Source organism: Podarcis pityusensis, assembly GCF_964106645.2.
Source record: "Podarcis pityusensis genome assembly, chromosome: 12".
Classification (NCBI taxonomy): domain Eukaryota; kingdom Metazoa; phylum Chordata; class Lepidosauria; order Squamata; family Lacertidae; genus Podarcis; species Podarcis pityusensis.
In genome coordinates this window covers 47,309,683-47,328,521 of record NC_138037.1, presented here as the reverse complement: position 1 = coordinate 47,328,521, position 18,839 = coordinate 47,309,683, and the positions used below count along the sequence as shown (strand labels likewise).

General features: G+C 45.3%; 3 protein-coding genes across 10 annotated transcripts in view; 1 reads left to right on the top strand and 2 right to left on the bottom strand.

Annotated features, from left to right (window-relative positions):
• ACAD11 (acyl-CoA dehydrogenase family member 11) overlaps positions 1 to 14,144 on the top strand; it is a 40,470-nt gene extending 26,326 nt beyond the window's left edge. For all 3 annotated transcript variants that reach the window (XM_080974741.1, XM_080974740.1, XM_080974742.1), the window contains 7 exons: positions 6,278 to 6,344; positions 8,144 to 8,229; positions 9,189 to 9,260; positions 9,708 to 9,862; positions 11,175 to 11,291; positions 12,580 to 12,689; positions 13,874 to 14,144. In XM_080974741.1, coding sequence (XP_080830867.1) covers positions 6,278 to 6,344; positions 8,144 to 8,229; positions 9,189 to 9,260; positions 9,708 to 9,862; positions 11,175 to 11,291; positions 12,580 to 12,689; positions 13,874 to 13,988 — 722 coding nt within the window. In that variant the 3' untranslated portion in view covers positions 13,989 to 14,144. The remainder of the gene's footprint in view (positions 1 to 6,277; positions 6,345 to 8,143; positions 8,230 to 9,188; positions 9,261 to 9,707; positions 9,863 to 11,174; positions 11,292 to 12,579; positions 12,690 to 13,873) is intronic.
• ACKR4 (atypical chemokine receptor 4) lies at positions 370 to 6,271 on the bottom strand. Of its 4 annotated transcripts, none has more exons than XM_080975040.1 (3): positions 5,124 to 6,271; positions 3,782 to 4,104; positions 370 to 2,285 (listed from the first exon to the last, which is right to left on the bottom strand). In XM_080975040.1, the coding sequence occupies exon 3, from the start codon at positions 2,275 to 2,277 to the stop codon at positions 1,222 to 1,224; it is 1,056 nt and encodes a 351-aa protein (XP_080831166.1). In that variant the 5' UTR covers positions 2,278 to 2,285; positions 3,782 to 4,104; positions 5,124 to 6,271; the 3' UTR covers positions 370 to 1,221. The 4 variants fall into 4 exon arrangements, with proteins under 4 accessions (XP_080831166.1, XP_080831167.1, XP_080831169.1 ...); XM_080975041.1 differs by having other exon boundaries at positions 3,782 to 3,963; XM_080975043.1 differs by lacking the exon at positions 3,782 to 4,104.
• Positions 14,145 to 14,686: 542 nt separating the features above from the next.
• DNAJC13 (DnaJ heat shock protein family (Hsp40) member C13) overlaps positions 14,687 to 18,839 on the bottom strand; it is a 62,315-nt gene continuing 58,162 nt past the window's right edge. For 2 of the 3 annotated variants that reach the window (XM_080974530.1, XM_080974531.1), the window contains 4 exons: positions 18,288 to 18,428; positions 17,156 to 17,299; positions 16,855 to 16,954; positions 14,687 to 15,517 (listed from right to left, as the gene is read on the bottom strand). In XM_080974530.1, the coding sequence (XP_080830656.1) occupies positions 15,420 to 15,517; positions 16,855 to 16,954; positions 17,156 to 17,299; positions 18,288 to 18,428 (483 nt within the window). In that variant the 3' untranslated portion in view covers positions 14,687 to 15,419. Of the gene's footprint in view, positions 15,518 to 16,405; positions 16,522 to 16,854; positions 16,955 to 17,155; positions 17,300 to 18,287; positions 18,429 to 18,839 lie in introns of all 3 variants that reach the window. The other variant, XR_013978016.1, reaches the window with a different exon arrangement.

Sequence of the window (18,839 nt, the reverse complement as noted above, 5' to 3'; positions counted from 1 at the left end):
TCTACCCAGTAAGGCCTGCACTTCAAATTCCATTACGTGAAGGAATAAGGTCCCCCCCCAAACGAAAAATTACTGTACAAATATTTGTGTAAATAAGTGTTTAGGTGTATTCTTGTCCATATAAGTATCCAGATGCATTCTTGAGCAGCACCTGAACACGGCATCCCCATGTCTAGTATTCCTCCTTTCAGAAACACAAGGCCACATGTTCCCCATGTACTGATGCCATTATCCTATGCGTTTTCTGGATTCCTGTTCCTTGTAAATTATCTGGGGGGGGGGCAGGAGAAAACTTAGCACAGGATTTATAACAGGGCTTGGGGGGAAGCATTGATCCATTGGGGTTGTTGGACTCTGGACTCACGACACCTCCTGGCTCAGCTGGCCGCTTCGTGCCACGGTGGGCATGGCAGGCAGCACACTGAGCGAGCGGGCCTGAGCTGAGTGAGCGAGAGCACATGCGCCGCTCCTGCCAAGCGTCAGCTCGGTTTTTCCCCTTTTAGCCTTCTGGCGCCCCACAGAATTTGGTGCCTGCAGGCTAAAAGGGAAAAAACCTAGCCGATGCTCAGCGGGAGCAGTGCACGCACCCTTGCTCACTCAGCACGCTCGTTCGGTGTTCCCCAGACTCTCATCTGGTGCCCTCCAGAACCTGGTGCCACTAGCCTCGATGGGTAAGATGGGCCTGGTCAGTGGTCAGGGATAATGGAAGCTGAAGCCCAACAACAGCTTTCATTATCCCTGACCACTGGCCATACTGATGGGGGTGGAGTCCAGTGCTTCCCCACCTCTTCTTATAGGATGATTTTATTTTATATAATAAGAACAGGCTTGCCACTATCTTTCCTGAGCCATGCTTCTCAAGGAAAAAAACAGCCTTTAGGAAAATAGCTATTGAGTGATTCTACTCCCTCTATCTCCTTGCTACTATGCAGGCTTATTTCCACTTGAACATTTCATTAGTATGTATTATTTGATGCTAGAAATAATGTGCAGCATTTCCTGTATGCATTGATCAGCCCATTTAAACTAGGTTATGTTGTCAGCAGAGAGCAGGTACGCTAGGTCCAGCTATCTGCTCGATTGGAACAGCTTCATCCTACCACGTGAAGCAATCGCAGTCGATATTCAGTTCTTTTATCAAGGATCTCTCTGTGTCAACCCAGCACAGCCCAGGCATTGCTGACTTAAGCGAACACGGATTGCTTTCCTTCTCCCCATTTTCTAAATAGTGAAGCTACTGGTTTCTTGCCCAGAATCTTCATAGTCCACAGGAATTTCTTCATTCGCTGCGCTCTGCTGCCTTCTCCAGTAGCCGCAACGCTTTGCCATTTTGACCATGTGCATTTTGAAAGAGGCTCCCATAAAAAAATAAAGGATGGGGTTCAGGCAGCAGTGGAACAAAGCAATGCTGTTGGTCACCTGGAATACAATATCGATGGTTTTGCTCGTGTTGCAGTCTGTAATCAGCGGGTAGATAATGTCGATGGCTTTCCAAAGCTTGACGATGTTATAAGGCAGTTGCGTGATGATAAAGACCGACACCGCCGCGACAAGAACTTTCAGAGGCCGGCATTTTTTATCACTGGGGCTCAAAATGAGAGTCCTGGCCACAGCCGAGTAGCAAACCAGCATGATGAGGAAAGGCAGTGCAAAACTCAGCAACATTTCTGCTATTTCGATGGTTACATTAATGACGTTCCCCGTGCTTTGAGGAAATGCGGGAAAACATGAAAGTCTGTTGTTGAACTCCACGACTGTGTTAAAGACGAGTTCAGGAATGCAAAGGAACATGGCGGCTGCCCAGACAAGGAAAGACGTTTTGACGCATTGGTTGATGGCCCCTGGTTTAGCTTGGGATTTGACAATGGCTTTGTATCTATCGACGCTGATGCAGGCCAGAAATTGCATGCTAGCACTGAAGGTCATTGTGTAGATAGCGGACGTGATCTTGCATAAAGGGATACCTAGGACCCACCCGTGGGCAGCACTCGCAGCCCAAAAGGGAAGAGTGCAGAGCAGTAACAAATCGGCAATTGCCAAGTTCATGATGTATACATCCACCCTGGTCTTTAGTTTTCTGATGTAGGCGAAGAATGCCACCACTAAGGAATTCCCAGCGAGCCCAACGAAGAAAACGACAGAGTAGAATGCCGGTAGGAACGAGGTGATGAATGCTCTGACCTCACCTTTGTAGCAAAGCATTTCGAAGGAAGCATAGTCGAAAGTAGTGTTCAATTCATAATCATCATAGTGGTACCCTTCTGTAGAGAGCTCCATGGAAGAATCTGAAAGACAGGGTGGGGTGGAGGGAAGTTAATTGCACCCAGTGGATGTTAGTTTTCCAGGAAATTTTGGATTGGGGGAATTTCCTGTACAAATTAGGATGATTTCCAGCTTGCCTCAGAAGATTTCTTGATGCCTTACAATGTGATTCAAGGATGATGATGATGATGATGATGATATATTATTTCTACCCCGCCCATCTGGCTGGGTTTCCCCAGCCACTCTGGGCTGCTTTCAACAGAACATTAAAAACAGAATAAAACATCAAACATTAAAAACTTCCCTAAACAGGGCTGCCTCCAGATGTCTTCTAAAAGTCAGATAGTTGTTTATTTCCTTGACCTCTGATGGGAGGGCGTTCCACAGGGCTGGCACCACCACCGTGAAGGCCCTCTGCCTGGTTCCCTGTAACCTCACTTCTCGCAGGGAGGGAACAGCCAGAAGGCCCTTGGAGGCTGAATGATGGGGGTAGAGACGCTCCTTCAGGTATACCTGGCTGAGGCCATTAAGGCTTCAAAGGTCAGCACCAACACTTTGAATTGTGTTCGGAAACATACTGGGAGCCAATGTAGGTCTTTCACGACATGGTCTTGGCGGCCACTCCCAGTCACCAGTCTAGCTGCCGCATTCTGGATTAGTTGCAGAAGGGTGTTCGTTTCACTTTTGTTTAGTAAAGGGAGATAAATACCTTTTGTTACATCAGAAAATGTACTGAGATCCTAGAGAGTGATCTAATTTTACATGTTTATTTTACTTTTATTTCATAAAGAAAGCTAAAGCATTTGAAACTGACACACTTGCGTAACATTATATTTTTGCATTCATTGTTATGAATGAACAATGTGGGGAGGGGATTTTGCTCCACGTCATTGGTGGCATTTGGAAATAGATTTTAAATACTTGAATCAAAGGCTCCAGACAAACGCTATAATCTTCAATGGCTCTTACCTGCATGCAGGTCTAAACTAGGCATTACAATGAATAAACACATGGTTGTAGGTAAACATAGCACCTCCTCTCCCCCATTCCATCCTTACTATTACAACAGCCTCCAACCATTAGCAGCCAACTCCTAGGGCTGAGAAGTCTCCCTCCCCCGTAAAATATTTGAGGGGGCCGGACCCCTCCAAAGTTAGTGGGCATTGCCATTCCATGCGTCTGTGCACTGCAGCATGTGATCGCTTATGCATGGTAGGGGTTTATTTGCCCTCTCCGTCATATTTTATTCAAGTTGGCACCCCGGGGAGCCAACGATGTGAAGTGGGACCATGTCATCAGAAATGCAGTCTCTCAATTTAGATGATATTAATTTGTCCCAGTGAGCAAAGACCCAGAATCACGCCAAAAGAAAATACATCAGAAAACTTATTAAAAGTAAATGGTAAAAATTGCAAATATGTAGAATGAAGACAATGTAAACGATGCATTTATAAACAATGATACAAAATCAACAGTGAGCTATATAAAAAATGATTGCAGTATAATAATATAAGCTTACAGCGAGACTAGTCCAGGCAGTAAAGCCCTGCAGCTTTCAAAATTAAGATAAGGCAGGAATGCCAAACCTGCGGCTTTCTTTCAACGGTTTGCCCTTGAAGTTCTTGGTCCAAGTAATTAATTTCAGCTGAGTTGGCGGAGGACCCGCTTTACTCCTGGGCTGTCCTTTTTGTTTTCCTGAAGCTGCAAATGAGCAGATGGATACAGGAAGTTCTTTTCTTAGATGTCGGCGGCTAGATTCCTGAGAGTCTCAAATTGTTCCTCAGTGCGCCCGTGTGAAATCTTCCAACATCTAACTAATTGTAGCCGGTGGGATTTCTTTCGCTGATCGACAAAGATCCCAAGTATTATTATTTTTAAAGTCGAAAAGTTTTCTCTTGCTCTACCATGTGTGCCTGGGGATATTCCAGCCTCCCACTTTCCTCCATAAACAGCTAGGTGACTGCTGTGGCTGGTTGGAATGGCTGGTTTCCAAGACTCTATAATATTTTTAACAGTGGTGGGCTTTGTTATTTTCCCCCTGGCTGCTTTAAATTTGGATTCCTGCATTGCAGGGAGTTGGACTAGACAACCCTTTCCCCTTCCAACACTACAATTCTATGATCATCTGCCTGTCCCCTAGTAACCCCATCCTTTTATCTGTGTGCGTTTTATCCCCCTTGGCTTCTGTCTTTGGGCGGCACTAGTGCCATGGGATGTTTGAGAGCAGGATTTTATCTGTACAAATAAGAGGTTAGAGCACCAGGAGGGCTTCACCCTTCCAGTTGCAGGCAGAGCAATGGGCACAAATTTAACGATCAGTACAGTAGTCTTGCGTCCTTTTTGGGCGCCCTCCAGCTGGGAAGGATGCAGCAGCTCATGGCACCCTGTGCCCCCTCCCAAAACTGCACCTGGAGCAACAGCCCCCCTCCCAGCCCCTCCATGCTACGCCTCTGGGATCCCGCAAGGAAAAAGGACCGTAAGCCTAGTGGTAGCAGCAGAGCACATGTTTTGGTCCCAGCTTTAATTCCCAGCGTCTCTCTCTTGTAAACGCCAGAGAGCCGCGGCTAGGTCACATCTGTCCTGCACATCTAGAGCACTCTGATGCCACCTTAGCAGTCATGACTCCCCCCCCCCCCAAGAATCCTGGGAGTTGTAGTTCGTTAAGGGTAGTTCGTTAAGGGTGCTGGGAACGGTAGCTCCGCGAGAGTTCTCCTCTCAGCACCCTTCGCAAACTGCAGTATCTGGGAAGCCACTTGAGGGAACACACACACACACACACACACACACACACACACACAGCAAAAGGTCACTACAGACTGTTTTCTAATCATTTATAAAAATGATAAAATGAAATTGCTGACCTGTTTTCCTCTTTTCAGGAGCTGCTTCACTGAACTCCTCCTGTGCAATGCTGTTTTGGTTTCTGACTCACAATTATTCTCCAGAACCACCCCGCCTTTTATTTCCATTCTCCTTCCTCCGCCCACCCTCATTTGCCAGCAACACTTGTGCTTTCCTGGAAAACATCTGTTTCAGTTGAGCCAAAGGGCAGCTCCGTTTGCTGGCTCAGCGTTGCCTTTTAACCTGAAAGACAGAAAAAACTTTGTTGAAAACCCAGTTATTGGTGTGGAGTTTGGACAACGGGAATAGGATTGAGGTAGAAGTTTGGTCAGGGTTGCTAAGCATATTTTAGCTCAGATAAGGGCTGCGTATGCACCATGCCTTTAAAGCACATCTCTTTCCCGCCCAGCTCCCCTAAGAATCCTGTGCACTGAAGTTTGCTGATGCAGGGCTGATCAGTGGCAATATGGCCTATAGGGCAGGTATCTGGCTTTAAATGGAGGGTGCCCCATTCCCCTGCTGCAGCACAACTGTCATATACTCAACACAGTCTGCTAAAAATTGTTTGCATGCCTCAAAACGGTATTTCAAAATATTACGTTTCATGCATCCTAACAACCAGACCAACAAGTCAGTTAAGCCAGTTTAAATTTGGCTGGTTTGTGGATCATTTCAGACAGCTGAATGTGTGGGATTTCCACCTTAAGCTGCCCTTTCCCGAATCTGACTGTTGGTCTATAAAGTCCAGTACAGTCATAACTTGGTTTTTGAACAGCCTAGTTCTCAAACGCCTTGATTCCGAAACGATCAAAACCTGGAAATGAGCGTTCTTTTGGAAGCCGAACATCCAACAGGGCTTCCGCAGCTTTTGATTGGTTGCAGCAGCTTCCTGCAGCCAATCAGAAGTCGCGCTTTGGTTTTCGAACATTTTAGAAATCAAACGGACTTCTGGAACTGATTCCGTTCGACTTCTAAGGTATGACTGTACTGTCTGCTCTGGCTGGTGGTTGGGTCTCCAGGTTTTCTTTTTCCATCAGCTGCTCTTTTTAACTGGGGACAGAATTTGCTTTCAAGTACATAGGAATGTCATTTCTTGCTAAATGAGATGGGATTAGCATCACAGCCTTTTAGCCCAATCCTAAAACTGTTCACTGGGAACTTGCCCATTTTTTAGGAGCTGGAAATCCAGACTGCAAGTTTGCTATTGTGATGGCCAGAGATAAAAACACATCTGCATCCAGGTAAGAAGAAAACCATGGTAAAATGTTAAGCCAAGTCTGAAAATGGGTCCTTCTAACTCGGTATTGTCTCTGCTAGGAGTTCCCAGACTGTGGTCTGAGAGCTGCGCTGCAACCTGTCTGTGGATTTGTGGTTGAAGATGGGAGATGGCACATCCATCACATTAAATATCCATATTGAGTTTCAATTGTATTTGTATTGCTACTTTCTTATATTCTATTTTTATACAAAAGCAGTATCTCCAAATGCAAGAGAGATGTTCTTATGAACAGAGGAAGCTCAAGAAGGGCCATGGCATGCAAGAAGAGGCTGTCACCACTGCAAAGTGACCAAGGGGGAAGACCACCTTGTGTCCTTCCTGGCTGGCATGCTGGGGCAGAAGGTGCTCGAGTCAGTCTTATGCAAGTGCATGCGTGCAATTGTACAATACCTTGCACGAGCCTTGTCCTCCGGCATCCGTGCTCACACTGGCTGAACCTGGACCAGTCAGTAGCTATGGCACTGAACAAGACACCTCACTGCCTTCCCATCCCTGCCATAGAAGGCCCATAGGTTAGTTATGCTTTGCATACTTTGCAAGCCAAGAGGTTCGATCCTTGACATCTCCGTGAACTGCTGGAAATCCTGTGGAGCTTTTGCCCATCAGGCGCTGTGGGTTAAACCACAGAGCCTAGGGCTTGCCAATCAGAAGGTCGGCAGTTCGAATCCCCATGACGGGGTGAGCTCCCGTTGCCCAGTCCCTGCTCCTGCCAACCTAGCAGTTCGAAAGCACGTCAAAGTGCAAGTAGATAAATAGGTACCGCTCCGGCAGGAAGGTAAACGGCGTTTCCGTGCGCTGCTCTGGTTTCGCCAGAAGCGGCTTAGTCATGCTGGCCACATGACCCGGAAGCTGTACGCCGGATCCCTCGGCCAATAAAGCGAGATGAGCGCCGCAACCCTAGAGTCGTCCGTGATTGGACCTAATGGTCAGGGGTCCCTTTACAGACCAGAGAGGGGGAACCTTTTTAAGTCTGAGGGACATATATCCTTCTGGGCCACCCTCAGAAAGGGGCCACACTGCGGTAGAGGCGAAAGCAGGCAGAGCAACAAATGTGCGGGTTACCTTTGTGCAGCAGGCAACACATTCTCATGTCCCTCTATCTTGCCAGAGTTCAAGGACACATTCCAGCTAGGCAAAAATAGTGCAAAGCGGGGTCGGTGAGTGGCAGGGCCTCAGGAAAGTTCCAAGGGCCAGATTGAAAGGTCTGAAGGGCCAGATTGAGCCTCCAGGTCTGAGCTTCCCTATTCCTGGTGTAGACAATACTGGACCAATGGCAGCTTTCTGTGTCCATTAATACTCAGCAGTTTCTGTGTTCATTAATACTCAGCTGCTGCTCAAGAGGTAGAGGTAATAAAGGTTTAGTTGCCAGATTTCTAGTTTCAGTGCCTCTCTCTCAGGGCCGGATTTAGGTTTGATGAGGCCCTAAGCTACTGAAGGTAATTGAACCCTTTATATTTCCAGCTGTCCTTTGTCAACAACAAATTGTCCCTTTATTGTGTGTTGAATATATGATATATGGTAATTTATGGACCTAATAGGTATCTAAACCCATTTGCACATAACAAAGTATGTATTTTATCAAAGTACATCCACTTTTTTTTTCCTTTAAAATTTTTGGGGCCCCCAAGAGAGTGGGGCCCTAAGCTATAGCTTGTTTAGCTTATACATAAATCAGGTACTGCGCTTTCCATCTCTCTCTCATATCTGTTTTTTTTAAAAACTCACAGTTAATTCCCAGCACCACTTTTTTTATTTTTTTAGATATAAACAGCACAGTATGATCATTGTGCCAATGGATACACCGGGTGTCAAACTTATAAGGCCTCTTTCAGTCTTTGGATACTGGGGTAAGTTGGTTTGCCAAGTACTTACGATCATCATTGTCATCATCAAGCTCCTTCCAAGCGCTTGGATTTGGCTCCTAGATCTCGGTGCCCTAACTGGTCTGAGCTGTTGCTTTAATTCAGGCATAGGCAAACTTGGCCCTCCAGATGTTTTGAGACTACAGTCCCATCATCCCTGACCACTGGTCCTGCTAGTTAGGGATCATGGGAGTTGTAGGCCAAAAACATCTGGAGGGCCGAGTTTGCCTATGCCTGCTTTAATTTAAACCACTAAATAAATGGGTGTCCCTTACTCTCATGTCTTGATGCTCTGTCGCTGGATTGGAGACACTTAAGACTCACAGAATCGTAGAGTTTGAAGGGACTACAAGGGTCATCAACCCCCTGCAATGCAGGGCTATTTTGCACAATGTGGGACTCGAACCCACAACCTTTGATTAAGCTGTACTGACTGAGCTGTCCCATAGGTCAGGGCTCCCCGTAGCTCATGGAGCTGCTGCTGTTGGGCTGCTATACTGTGCATACTGGATATAGAAAGGACGAATCACCACAGGCGCAGATCCTGCAGCTTTAAAATATGTACATACTGTACATACTGGTCGGTGGTTCGAATCCCCACAATGGGGTGAGCTCCTGCGGCTCAGTCCCTGCTCCTGCCAACCTAGCAGTTCGAAAGCACATCAAAGTGCAAGTAGATAAATAGGTACAGCTCCGGCGGGAAGGTAAACGGCGTTTCCGTGCGCTGCTCTGGTTCGCCAGAAGCGGCTTAGTCATGCTGGCCACATGACCTGGAAGCTGTACGCCGGCTCCCTTGGCCAGTAAAGCGAGATGAGCGCCGCAACCCCAGAGTCGGCCACGACTGGACCTAATGGTCAGGGGTCCCTTTACCTTTACCTTTATATACTGACGCTAGCGATTTCCCTCAGCTGACACTTGCCTTTGTTCTTTTCACAACTTTATAGATTATTTCCATGGCGGACATTTTGAGGTGCATTTTAACAACGTCCGCGTACCTGCCTCTCATTTAATCCTTGGTGAGTCTCAACATTTATTTGCTAGAGAAGTTTCTTTATGTTTGATGTTTTATATATGCTGTAAGTCGCCCAGAGTTGGTGGGGAAGACCCAGCCAGATGGGTGGGGTATAAATAATAAAAAGTATTATTATTTATTATTACAGAGCTCTGCAAAGCTCTGCTGCAACCTCTTCCCACCTGGTGCCCTGTGTATGTTTTGGGCTCCAACTCTGATCAGCCCCAGCTAGCCTGGGGTTGGTGGGAGTTCTCATTCAAAACATCTGGACAAACTGACCTTGTCTATGGTCATTTTTTTTCATGTTCCCATGTATCCCCACTGAAACTTCAGCAATCTCTCCACTGTTACATGCTAGCTATGGAACAACACCACATTAGTGGTGCAGATGCAATCTCGTTCCCAGAAAGGCAAAGAACCTTTCTGTCTCACTCTGTCTCTCTGAACCCAGGAGAAGGAAGAGGATTTGAAATCGCGCAAGGAAGACTTGGGCCAGGCCGCATACATCATTGCATGCGGTCCATAGGGGCAGCTGAAACTGCTCTGCAGATCCTGTGCAAGCGCTCAGCCCAGAGGGTGGCATTTGGGAAGAAACTCTACCATCATGTGAGTTGTCTCTCTACTTCAGTAGGTGTAACTCTTTTCTTAACTCAAAGGTGTGTCAGATCCAGTGACAGGAGGCATAGCTAAAGCTTCAGTAGCACGCTAGGAAGCAGAATGTTTATGTGCTAGATAAGAGACAATTTTGAACTAGATGGACCAATAGTCTGATGTTGCGCAAGGCGGGTCCCTGTGTTTTCATGCTGTTCAAAATATCTCATGAACGGAACCACTGGGCAGCAGGGACTGGGAAAAAATAAAATAAAATTGAGAATACAGGCTTCCTCTCATTTATGCAAGGGTCACGGTGCATGTTACGGGGACACGGGTGGCGCTGTGGGTTAAACCACAGAGCCTAGGATTTGCCAATCAGAAGGTCGGTGGTTTGAATCCCCATGATGGGGTGAGCTCCTGTTGCTCGGTCCCTGCTTCTGCCAACTAGCAGTTCGAAAGCATGTCAAAGTGCAAGTAGATAAATAGGTACCACTCCGGCGGGAAGGTAAATGGCGTTTCCATGCGCTGCTCTGGTTCGCCAGAAGCAGCTTAGTCATGCTGGCCACATGACCCGGAAGCTGTACGCTGGCTCCCTCGGCAAATAAAGCGAGATGAGCGCCGCAACCCCAGAGTCGGCCACAACTGGACCTTTACCTTACATGGTGCATGTCAGCAGAGCATGCATAACACCCCGTTCTGCCCCTGCCCTGCCCTCTTCCAGTGCTGAACATGGCGTTCCAGTTGCGATTGCACATGCATTGAATGCGCACAAAATGGGAGTTGCTTGTAAAGTCTTTCAAAGTCATTTAGCTCTTATAGTTTCTATCACCGTTAGCAAAAATTGCTAGTTTTAGCATTCATCGGTGTACTGTGGTTCACGAGCATGGTTCTTCAAATCAGTGACCCAGTGTGGTGTAGTGGTTAAGAACAGTAGACTCGTAATCTGGGGAACCGGGTTCACATCTCCGCTCCTCCACATGCAGCTGCTGGGTGACCTTGGGCTAGTCACACTTCTTTGAAGTCTCTCAGCCCCACTCACCTCACAGAGTGTTTGTTGTGGGGGAGGAAGGGAAAGGAGAATGTTAGCTGCTTTGAGACTCCTTCGGGTAGTGATAAAGTGGGATATCAAATCCAAACACTACTTCTTCTTCTTCAAATCATCTTCCAACTGGAGGTATGTATTCTGATACTGTCCAAAACTGCAGATCTACATTAAGTATCCACGTCCAAGTAAGACCACTAGTAGAAGGTTCAGTGAGATAGGTTGCGTTACTTAAGCGGGGTGCTAATTTTCACGTTTCTTTGGTTATCCTTATGACTGCAGGAAGTTGTCGCTCACTGGATTGCTGAATGCCGCATTGCTATCGAACAGGCAAGACTGCTGACGTTGAAAGCAGCCAGCAAAATAGATGCCATGGGCAACAAAGAAGCCAGAAAAGAGGTAACAGGGCAAGTGCTGGAAGCTGGAGGAAATAGCATCCTTGTTAGCAGATGTGTCTTAAGTCAAGGGTAACTGGGGTGGAGTCCTCCAGAGGTTGTGGACTACAGCTCCCATCATCCTTGACCACTGACTATGCTGGCTTGGGGCTCGTGGGAGAGCACTATCTTAGCTTTCCTGACCTAGGAAATAGAATTTCACCATCTCTGCCAATAGCAAAAAAAAAATCCATTATTTCATACCTGGACAATCCCACCTGTGTGTACAGTTGTACCTTGAATCCTGGACGCCTTGCAAGTCGAGCATTTTGGCTCCTGAATGCCACAAACCCAGAAGTGAGTGTTCCGGTTTGCGAACGTTCTTTGGAACCCAAATGTCTGCTGCGGCTTCTGATTGGCTGCAGGAACTTCCTGCAGCCAATCGGAAGCCATGCCTTGGTTTCCAAACGTTTTGGAAGTTGAACGGATTCTGTTTGACTTCCAAGGTATGACTGTATTTTGGCAAATACAGCAACCTTGTAATTTTTCTGGGCGAACATGTCGTGGATTTAGTGCAAGCAGCCTTGGCTCAGGGGCACAGCATCTATTTTGGATGCAGGTCACCCTGCCTGGAAAGCCCCTGCCAGTCAGTGCAGGAGGACCAGTGGTATGACTTGTTCCTACACATGGCAGACCATTCCAATAAGACTTATAGCAACCACCACAGTCTTCCAGCTTTCAAGAAAGCAAACAGAATTTGATCAGGAACTGCATTTTTTGTTTCAATTCAATGCTGTTTCATTACCTTTGTGCCGTTATCTCCAGGGAGCACCCAATGGGCTTCATGGCTGAGTAGATATTTCAGCTTGGGTCTCCTGATCTGAGTCTGACCCTCTAGCTATGTGCTACAAAGATCGCTTTGGCTATTCTTATTCAACTGTGGCTATCGACAAGTTCAACTGGAAGATCACCAAATTCTCAACAATCAGTGTTCTTGCTTAAGCTGGCTGGATTAGATTGGCTCTGTATGATCTGGATTTTCTCAGAAACAACTTTTAGTAAGCACTCTAGAAATTACAACCTCCCACTACACCATCAAGCATGCTGCCTTTGTCTATGTTGTCATGCACCCAGAGTCGTCCTGGCTTTTAGGCAAGTTGCAAAACAGCAAACACAAATGCTCACAAATGTGTCCAGTGGCATGGGGGTGCTTCACATGTTTTCTGAATTGCAAGCCTGCTTGTCGTCATAGGGTTTCACTTGTTTCTTCATGAGCAAATCTTCTTTAAAAAAGCTTTTCCTCATCTTTACAGGTTGCGATGATCAAAGTGGTGGCCCCCCGAGCAGTCCTTAAAGTGATTGACTGCGCCATTCAAGTTTGTGGAGGTGCCGGAGTCTCTCAAGACTTCCCATTGGCTGAAATGTAAGTGAAAGTTACTCTTAGGAGAGGCTAATATTGTAAGCCAAACACATCCCACGAGCTGTGTGTGGTGGCTCAGTAGAGGCTCAAAGCTCCTCCTTTAGCTGCCAACACACAGGCGTCGTGTCAAGCTCCTGCACATATAGCTCCTGCACAAGCTCCTGTTTGCACATAAAGCTGAGCCATAGTTTACTTTAACCATGGTTTGTTCAACAAACCACAAGTTGTCTTGCAGATGAGATAACAAGCCTTGTTTCTCCAAAGCTTGCTCTTGCTTTGGGTCTGTTACTTGGAAGCACATGGGGTAAGGTGGAAGAGGTGATCCAACAAACCATGCTTAATCTAAGCTGTTGGGACTGAATTAAAAAATTTCCTTTGCTCACATTCTAATCTAAAAAATTAGGATTTTTTAAAAAAGGTATAGTAGCTGAGTTTAGTTTTATTTAAAGAATGTATCTAGTGCTCTCTTATTCAAAAGTCGCTCTGAGAGTAATAAAAAATTAAAATTCACAGTACAAGCTTTTGAGCCATAAGCGTTATATGCATTTATGGTCATTTAATCCTGGGAATTTTGCCCTAGCAGAAATCCATGTACAGTACAGTATCCCACAACTTTTGCATGGTGGGGTTGGTTGGATTTGACCTACAAAGTCCTTTCCAAAGCTGAATCGGTATATGGCATTATTTTTATAAACTGCTTGGAGGTGTTTTTGTTTTACAGTCAAGCAGTGTAAAAGTGTTTCTTAAATAAAAAAATGATTCTGCTGAAGATGCACATTTTAAAAGCCCCACTGACTGCGCTGAAAGAGCCAAGATGCTTATGAGACTTACAGCGGTTTCCAACTTGTTTGCCTCCAGATGTTCCTGACTACAACTCCCATCAGTTTTGGCCAGCATAGTCAGTGGTGAGGGGAGTTGTAGTCTTGCAACATCTGGAGGGCACCAGCTTGGGCTAGAGTATGAGGTCTGCATCATCAAAAGCTGTCCTTGGTATGTTAAGAGAAGGTGGGGAGTGACAGAGCATGAGACTTTTGATCTCAGGGTTCATGGGTTTGAGCCTCACAATTCCCTTCTAACTCAACAATTCTATATAATTAGAGGTAGAGACCTAAGGTATAAACTAGCAAGCCTTCCTGTTGTGGTGTTGAAATGGCCAGACCATCTGCAACTGCTCTGTCCTCCTGCAGGTTTGCCTACATCCGGACGTTACGCATAGCAGACGGGCCCGATGAAGTTCACCTCTCACTAATTGCAAGACAAGAGCTGCAGGACCAAGCCAAACACCTGACTGCACATCTGTAATATTTTGCTTGCTTAAAGTCGTGATGGTACCGCAATCATTTAAAGCCATTCTCTTTCTTTAAATTAGGCTGAAAGCTTATGGGGCAGGGGACTGTAGATTTGACACTGTTCTCAATTATGGATATTTCTTAAGTAAACTCACTCTTACTAATTCTACTAGCAACAATTCCTTTACTGGTCTTTCACTTGATGAATAGTGTTCTTGCAGACAAAATGGCTTCACTCTGAACAGAGGAGAAATCAAACTTTCTGCTTACGTGTTGGGCCATCTAAAACCAAGGGGGAAGGTTTAGAATAGGCCTGCCATCAGAATTTTGATACCTTTCCCTGCAGTTGGTGGGTTGCATAAATTGTAAGATTCCTACTCAATTGCACATTGGGTTTTGCCTAAAGCTCCTTCTGTTTTTTTTTTTTTTTAAAAGCAGGGGTGGGACATTTATTCAGCCCCAAGAGATGCATTCCCAGCAGTGTTTCTCAAACTGGAGTCCCAAGCTGCTGTTGGACTACAACTCCCATCATCCCTAGCTAGCAGGACCAGTGGTCAGGGATGATGGGAATCGTAGTCAATTTTGTGGGCCATCTAAGATGCAGGTTTGGTTCTCTCGCCCTCAAAATAGATTTCAGGTACCTCATCCCAGAACCCTCATTTTCTTTCCAGCCTTACAAAGGAATAGAACAGCAGAAGTACAAGTGTCACATTAACAGTTCAGTTCCCTTTATTTTTTAAAATTTTATGTACATACGAATGATCTGTATAATGTACATTCAATATAGAAAGTTTTATATACTGGATAATGTATAGAACATATCACAATTACACTATGCTTTTTATATATAACATGTTAACGTCATTTTTAAATAGGTTTTTTTTTTTTTTGCTGCATTTTAATTTTTCAATTTGGTAAAGCCAGTTATACATACAAATATCTTGTTAGGTCTGGTGAAGGAAATGTTAATGATTGAGGAGAGAGGCAAACACCAAGTCTGTCAAGTTTTGGGAGGATTATCTTGTCCAACTTGGAGAGGAGTAGGAGGATCAAGTGATTTAGCCCAATTTCTTCGAGACTGCAGTTCAACTTCAGTCATGCTTAGCTCATAAAATACAAAAAACTAGGAAAAAGTGTTTCGATTCACAGTCTTGTAAACAAAAATATAAAGGAACAAAAAATGTGCTTACGTACAGCAAGAAACAAAAACTTCTTGTGTACCCCTTTAGGCTGATCCCCAAAGTACTTTCTTCTTATGTTACAGTGTGATAGAATCGTGGAACCTTATCTTTCCCCCCTAAAAAAAATATATTCATAGAAAAAGGAATAACACTGTCATGAAACTGGAAAGGCAGGCAGAAATCTGTTTCGGTGGACAGGCCAAGGAATGGGGCCTTCCTCACCCCCGCCAGTCTGTTTCGGAGTCTCTTGCATTTCATGTCCTTTAGCTGTGGTCTCCAGCTTCGTGGTCTACTGGAGGGGGGACACTGGGCAGAACCGATGAAGACCTCCCTGCAGTAAGATAGCCAGCAACTCCAGGACCTGTACCAGGGGGGAAAGATAGGAAGGAACGAACAGTTTTCTTTAAAACGCTGTATCATTAACATGAGTGTTTTCAAAGTTGTTAGTTCTGATCAGACAAACCAGAATGATCTGTCTTACCCATGACATTTGTGTCCAGCTTACATTTATCTAGATTGATACCCGTTACTGGAGATCAGATTTCCATATCACCAGTCACTATGTTATCTAGGATTTAGGTTTTAACTCAACTGCAATAATATATCCACAAAAATATACATATACATATACACATACACAAACACACATACATGTACCAGAGGTTTTCAAACTATGGTCAGTCCGCAGAAAGGTTGCAAAACAGACAAGATTATCTGAACTTCACCCTAAACTTGATTTGTTTTTTAGGCTGTTTGGACCAGGGCAGGATGATTAAACTGGCCAATGAGACAGTGGGTCAATTGTTTTCATAATAAGCCTACTAGCTTTGTCGATTAGAGGTACCATGGCCCTTGCTCCAACAATGCTAATGTGGAAGCAAAAAATGTTGCTTGCTTTCATAGTTCTAATATCCATCATATTAGAAAGGAAAGACTAGGCAAGTGTGGATTTTTTGAGCCATAGAAGAAAACACTAAATGGCCCGTTGAGACTCCTTGCAAATTTTTCAAGTGGTCCGTGTGGGGGGAAGAGTTTGAGAACCACTGATACATACCCTCAGGCACCTACCATTTGGAACCCTGATGTCACAGTCGCAGGGGAATAAAAATCACGAGTTCCAAAACGTGGCATTGCGCAATGTTCTACAACAGTCACATGTCCGCTACAACTGTATTGCCATGCACCTAAGGAAGCATTTCGTTCTAGGAACTGCGCAGATGCACCATGCACTGAGCAAAGTGGTATCTACCTGCTTTTAGAGAGTGCTAGAGAGAAGTTTAGCAAGCTGCCTGCCAAAGTAGATCTAAAGCCCACTTCTGAGATGAAGAGGACTGCTACCAGATAGAAGGGAAGGAGAGGAGATACCTGGGGGAGAAAGAAACCAGACGCAAGGGAAGTACAGACAGCAAAGCACTTGGAAGCAAAAGTGAAGCATCACTCCGTAGTGTCCCGAGGAGGTTTGTAACGGACACATTAATCATTTGCCCCCTTCAAATTTCTACCCTGGATATGTCCAGAATTAAAACTGAAGTCCAGTTGGAGCATCCATTGCTCCTTGTGGCCCCTTTTCCAACCTTACAATTCTACAATCAAATTAAGGGGACTGAATTAAGGTGTTATCCCAGAATAAACAAGCCACATGATACACAAAAGAAGGGAAACACAACAGGAAAAGCCTAAATTAGAATGTTTACTGACCAGTGAGGTATCCTGCTGTTTGAGTCTCAGAAATGAACAAGTCATGTTTCTGATCTTTGAAGGCACTCCACACAGAGGAACGAGAGAGTATTTCATTCACCTGCAAGAAACATAAAGCTCAGGAAACGTTTGTTTCATTTCCCCTGCTGTTCTTTATAACTGGCTGCTGTCATTATGAAATTGACCCTGCCATTAGCAGCAGCTTTTGTAATTGCACAAATCTGGAGCATTTTTTTTGGGGGGGGGGGTCAAAAATACAAAATGCAGATACCTCAACTGAAAGGAATTCAGGGTGCTTTACCTGCTCTCCATACTGTAGACTGCGAGACATAGATTTCAAAGCTTTAACGATCTGAGCTTTCGTGGCCGAGGGGCTTTCCAGATTCTCAAGACCAACGCCTTCAAGCAATCGCAGGAGGTATGGAACCAACTCTACTTTCAAAGCCTGCAAAACAAGGTTACAGGGTACTTAATGATAGCCCAAGGGCATTCCAAAGCAAGAAGTGCTCCTATCCGCCAGGGAGGTGACGAGCCTGCCTCCTAAAATTCTTTGCTCTCCTGCCTAACTCAACAACTCAGGTCATCTCAAATATGGCCACCCAGAACCACTGCAAAAATACTAAAGGATGAATTCACCATCTTCCCCAACGTTCCAACAGTAATTCCACATGATTTTATGGTAAAGACAACTCCAGCTCTAATAGACAGATAGGTACAGTCGTACCTTGGCTCCCAAACACAGCAAACCCAGAAGTGATTGTTCCAGTTTGCAAACGTTCTTCTGGAAGCCAAACGTCCAATGGGGCTTCCACAGCTTCTGATTTGCTTTCATTCCATTCAACTTCCAAGGTACGACTCTTATTACCAAAATCTTCATCAGTGACTGAGGAGGTAATGAGTGGCATGTACCATTGGAGTTAGTCTTGCCCTGAGATGCAGGATTATTGCTGTACGCAAATGCCTTTTTCTATACCAGATTCCTTTTCTGCACAAGCATGTGCCTCTGTTTGGCCATTCAATACACACTGCTCCTACTGGTAAGGTACTCCAAACAGCAAATGTTAGGAACTCTGCATTTAGTGTTGCACACGGAACTCGGCTAGTAACTCAGGGAGATATTTATGGTGTATTACGGATATCAGCATGCATGGCAACATCTCTGTGGTGTGGTCACTCTTAGAAAATACGGATACATGTGTGAGCGAATGAGCAAGGATGCATGTTAATGCAAGGACATTCCACCCGCAGCTTTGTAAAGTGAGCCTCACTTTTTCTTGTTGCCCTAAGCAACCCACACACAAGCTGCCACAGGGAAATACTTTCATTCCACACCACTCCACACAACACCACGAAGCTAGCGTAACAAATTGAATGGACACGTATTTAGATTGCTATACAAATGCCTTTAAAGGGCACGGTTCCGGCTTGCTTACTTGGACTACAAGATCATTTTGTTCCTTTTGAAACATTCGATTAAGTGCCTCGCAGGCTACTCCAATCGTATCTGGCCGTTTCTTCATTCCATTCATCACGGGTCCAATGGTCTCTAGCGCTGCCATTGAGCGAACACAAAGCTGTGGAGGGGAAAAGCAGTTTGATTTAGGCTGTTGAAGATTCTCATTTAAAAGATGAGGTTACAAGACCCCAAGAAATGTCTAGCACAGGGGTAGGCAACCTAAGGCCCGGGGGCCGGATGCGGCCCAATCGCCTTCAAAATCCGGCCTGTGGACAGTCTGGGAATCAGCGTGTTTTTACATGAGCAGAATGTGTCCTTTTATTTAAAATGCATCTCTGGGTTATTTGTGGGGCATAGGAATTCATTCATTTCTCCCCCCCCATATAGTCCGGCCCCCCACAAGGTCTGAGGGACAGAGGACTGGCTGACCCCTGTCCTAGCATACCAACTTGAGTTAACACCCATTTTCCAACCTGGGCTGCAGAAGTAGTAGGCAACATTCCTTAAGGCTAATTGCTGCTAATTTTCC

What these genes read in the sequence shown, in the direction of transcription:
- ACKR4 (XM_080975040.1), bottom strand. Translation starts at nt 2,277, where the DNA reads ATGGAGCTCTCTACAGAAGGGTACCACTATGATGATTATGAATTGAAC.